At 35.6% G+C, this 5,072-nt stretch overlaps 1 protein-coding gene across 1 annotated transcript; it reads left to right on the top strand.

The window, feature by feature from the left end:
* Nucleotides 1–383: 383 nt before the first annotated feature.
* Nucleotides 384–1,325, top strand: LOC122105047 (olfactory receptor 4A16-like). Its single transcript, XM_042676144.1, has one exon. It carries the CDS (start codon nucleotides 384–386, stop codon nucleotides 1,323–1,325), a length of 942 nt encoding a protein of 313 aa, XP_042532078.1.
* Nucleotides 1,326–5,072: the final 3,747 nt, after the last annotated feature.

Genomic DNA, 5,072 nt, shown 5'->3' on the forward strand with positions numbered 1-5,072 from the left:
AGGAACTGCCATCACTAGAAAGTAAGTGGGCAACAAGAAGCCTTTTCCTGCTCTTGTTGCTGAAATCTATACAACAGTGTGATAAAATCTAAGCAATGACTTATTAAATGCATGAGAAAACTGTTGGGTATTTGTCTGTTTTACTTTAGGCTCTAAAGAAAATCATTGAGGAATAATAGAAATGTCAGGGGATGGTATCATGGCCCCTTTGGGATATCAATCTAGTTGATACTAAAAGTTTAATATGTGTTCACCATTGTAGAAGAAAATGATGAAAATGTGCTGTATGGCACATTGGATTCTAAATACTGTTCACAATTTCATGACAGGAACTGTTCTTTGGAGCCCTCATCTTTCATGCAAGTCCCATAGAAGAGTAAACAATGAGGAACAATGTCACAGAATTTGTCCTCCTGGGCCTCACTCAGAATCCTGATGTGCAAAAAGCCTTGTTTGTCCTATTTTCACTCATCTACATTGTGACAATGGTGGGCAACCTGCTCATCATGGTGACCATTATTGCCAGCCCTTCCTTAGGGTCCCTGATGTACTTCTTCCTTGCTTGCCTGTCACTCATGGATGCTGTGTATTCCACTAATGTTTCACCCAAGTTGATTGTAGACCTACTCTGTGAGGTAAAGACGATTTCCTTCCTTGCTTGCTTGGTCCAGATCTTTACAGAGCACTTGCTTGGTGGTGCTGAGATCTTCCTTCTAGTAATGATGGCCTATGACCGCTATGTGGCCATCTGTAAACCATTGCATTATGTGACCATCATGAATCGGCGGGTTTGCTTTATCCTGTTGGTGGTGGCCTGTACTGGAGGTTTTGCACACTCTGTGGTTCAGATTGTCTTTGTGTACAATCTTCCTTTCTGTGGCCCCAAAGTCATTGACCACTTTGCCTGTGACATGTTCCCACTGTTGGAACTTGCATGCACGGACACCTATGTCATAGGCCTCACAGTGGTTGCCAATGGAGGCGCCATCTGTATGGCGGTCTTCATCCTCCTCCTCATCTCTTATGGTGTCATCTTGAATCATCTGAAGACTCACAGTCAGGAGGGGAGGCGCAAAGCCCTGTCCACCTGCAGCTCCCACATCATGGTGGTGGTGCTCTTTTTTGTTCCTTGTATTTTCATGTATGTGAGACCCGTCTCCAACTTTCCCATCGACAAGTCCATCAGTGTCGTGTTTATGATCATCACTCCTGTGCTGAACCCTTTGATATACACCTTGAGAAATTCAGAGATGAAAAATGCTATGAACAAACTCTGGTGTAGACAGTTAACCACGGGTGGAGGTGGCGTGAATCTCCCACAGTGAAGAGGCTTGTTCTTAATTCAGAAACATCAGACAGACAGTGAATTCTTACAAATGGTTACTCAACTCAATGTATTCTCTAGAACTGGTTCTTTTCATTAATGAGATTACATCTGAGATTGCATCTTATATGAAATTAGGGAAGCTGAAATGAAGACACTGATTTTTTTCCCCTATAACTCATAAAAATGTCAAACTAGAGTCACCTTGAAACTTTCTATCTTTTAACTTATCATAAGAGAGTGGGGAGAGGACTAGGAGTTCAAGGCCCCCTTGTAGTGCTTGGTTAGATCCAGTCTCCTACTACAAGACAAGGGAAAATTACACAGAACAGAGCAAAATAAAATGAGATATTACCAGTGTAGAGTTTTTTTTAATATGGGAAATAGTTGATATTGAAAAGAATTTCTAGTTTATTTTTTCCCTCTCTTTTGGTGCTGGGTTTGAACTAATGGCATCATGCTTGCTAGATAGGTACTCTACTGCTTGATCCATACCTCCAGTCATGATTTTTTTTTTTAATTTGGAGATTATTAGTTGTTGTTAGGGACTCGAAATAAGGGCTCCATGTTTGATTGATAACTATATGCCACCAAGTGAGCAACATATCCCAGTCCTGTTTTTATTGTGTAATCTAGCAATTCTATATTTGTGTATTTATTTAAATGAAAAAGGACTTAAAAATATCTGCACTTTTGTGTTCAACAGGGCATTATTTTTTTTTTTTTTGTCTTTTCTTTTTTGGTACTGGGGATGGAACCCAGGACGTTGCACTTGCTAGGCAAGGGCTCTGCCACTGAGCTACATCCCAGCCCTCAACAGGGCATTATTCAGGATAATCACTACACTGAAACAATGAAGTGTCTGGCACTGTTTGAATGGACAAAGAAAATATGCAATGGAATGTTATTTAGCTTTGTATTAAAAAATATTCTATATCAATCTGGAGGATATATATTTGATTCTGTAGGGACTAGTGATTTATGTGCCACAATTAAATTTATTTTACTTAATGGCAGACTGACTACTTGTTTCTTTGTAAAATAAGGCTAATACTATTTGACCATCAATAGTGTTTATTACAGATTTTTTAAAAAAATCAAATATGAAAATTCTTGGGTATTTTATCTCCTTATATATATATATACATAATATGAATTGATCATTTTGATCTTCAAAGTAAATATTTTCTATTTGTACTTGTAGGATAGTTTGAATATGTAGTCTGTTCACATTGCTTAACATATAAAGTTTAACAAGAGGAGACTATGCATGAAAAGCAATCTGAATGGGCATGGAGATATATACAAACTTAACCTTACTTTCCAAATTCAAGAATAATTTGTTTCTCTGGTGGAAAAGCTTTGTGATATATTTTTCATAAAAATAAAAACAACCCGTTAATCTTCCTCTGTACTTTAAAATACCTGCTAATATCTTTGCAAAATTTTCAATATGTCTGTCACATGATTATTTACATGTCTGTGGACATCTAAAAGGGGCCAGATGCTGCTTTTCTTATGTAAGATTAATATAATTCATAATTAAAGAAATACACCATACAACATGGAAATGAACACCAGATGCAAACTATCATTTGCAAGAAAAAGAATCCTGCTAAAATCTTTATTTTCTCTTTATTTTCATTTTTACAATTACATGTTTATTGTTTATGTTTATTTTAATTTTACCTATTATTGTATGCAGTATTATAATTATATAGGTTGTACAGTAATCAAAAATATTATTTAGCATTTCCATTCCTTGTAATGTTAAAGGAAAGTTTGATAAGCTCATAAGAATTGTAGATATTTATGGGAACAGAGTGCTATTTTCATATATGTATACAATATATGTTATTCAAATCAGGGTAAGTAGTGTTTCCATGAGCTTGTTATTAGTTTTGTTTGGGTATTTCAAGATCCTCTGCTAATTAAATGTGGATTGTTAAGTGTAATGTTGACATAATATATAGTGCTTTTTTTAACCAAAATTTGATATATAAAATCTTTGTGAAAATTTGTGACTCATGATCAAATAAATTTAGTTTTTCCCGATTTCACTGCTTAGCGTGGATTTATGTGGCATTCAGGTCATGGGAAAATGAGTTTTTCATGGCAAATCATAGGATAATAGAGATTTTTGTATCATTTTTATCCCATCAATATTTTGTGGAGATTCCTTATATAATTTCAAATTCCTTCTGGACATTATAATATTTACTAATGACAAGCATTTGCTTGTAACAGAGTTTATATATAACTTATTACTCTATTATTAGACATGCAAATAAAACAGTAATGATAATAATAGACATAAGCTAAGCATTGATAGCTCCTGCCTGCAATCCTGCTACTCACGTGCTTGAGATCTGATGATTGAGGTTCAAAGCCAGCCTGGGAAGAGAAATTGATGAGACTCTTATCTCCAATTAAGCAGCCCCAAATTCAAAAGTGCAGGTGTGGTTCAAGTGATAGAGTGCCAGCCCTGAGCAAAGAAGCAAAACCAGATTAGAAGGCCTTGATTTCAAGCCCAATACCAGCACATAGACACAAAATTCATTATAATATGGATATGTTAGATTTGACTCCCTGTCCTTCAAATATTCATTTGATGATTTATTTTCATAGAATGAAACACTTCTGGCTCTTTCAATAAAAAAATAACCTGAACGTTTCAAGAGTGAATAGAAATTCTAGCATAGAATGGGAGGAAGTGATTGGAGTTCTAGTCACACTACTTTGTGTGATATAGTAAGTGCTCCATATTTCCAATAAGATTTAAGGGACCCATTGCAACAATGAGATGTACAAGACGTTATGTCAAAAAATGAACTTTGCAACTTTGGTGCAGGGCGGGGGGGATGGGTGGGGAAGATAGGAAGGGATGAGAAGGGGAAAGAAAGGAGGAGGCAACAATGCTTGATAAGAAATGTACTCATTACCTTGCTCATGTAATTGTAACCCCTGTGTACAGTATTTTCACAATAAAAAAAAGAAGAAAGCTCTTCAGTGAAAAAAATAAAAGTAAAGAGCATTAATGGAAAAAAAGATTTAAGGTCAATGGTTTATATAATCCCAAATCAAAGACTATCCCGTAGTACTTTTGACATTCCTTTACCAATTAAGCTGCTCACTCATCCCTATCTATGCTTTCATAGTTCCGGTTCATTCTTATCCAAATTATCTTAGCAGAGAAATTGAACCTTAAGTTCATCACAGATAATAAAATCATAATTCTCAGTTGGAGCACTAATGAAACTTTACTCAAAGATTGTCATGGGAAGAGCTCATTAGGACTTCTCACCTTTCTATGTGTTTCCTGTGGATATTGGGCCAGAGTAAATCTATGTGCTATGCCTGCTAGTCATTTTATGAACACCGCCTGGGGTCATTTGTATACAACTTGGTTCAAAAATTATAGTTTAGGGGAGTAAATCACATAATTTCAATAGCCTGATAGTGTTTCCATTTGTGACTTTGAGCACAGGCCAAGTGAAAACTAGAAATCTAAAATTGTATTTCAGGATAAATCTATGTAAAAGCACTAGGGTCTGTGCCTAATTATGCTTTGTAAATTCTTTACATGATATTGAGCATTTATTGACACTAACAACTATTTTTCAAAGTTCTTTAAAGCAGTTTCTCAGGTATTCTAAACTCAGCGATGTCTATCATAACTAATATTTTCCTTTTTTATTGTCAAGGTACAGAGGGGTTATAGTTACATAAGTGAGGTAGTAAGTACATT

This window comes from Dipodomys spectabilis, unplaced genomic scaffold (assembly GCF_019054845.1).
Source record: "Dipodomys spectabilis isolate Male_0828 unplaced genomic scaffold, ASM1905484v1 ptg000030l, whole genome shotgun sequence".
NCBI lineage: Eukaryota > Metazoa > Chordata > Mammalia > Rodentia > Heteromyidae > Dipodomys > Dipodomys spectabilis.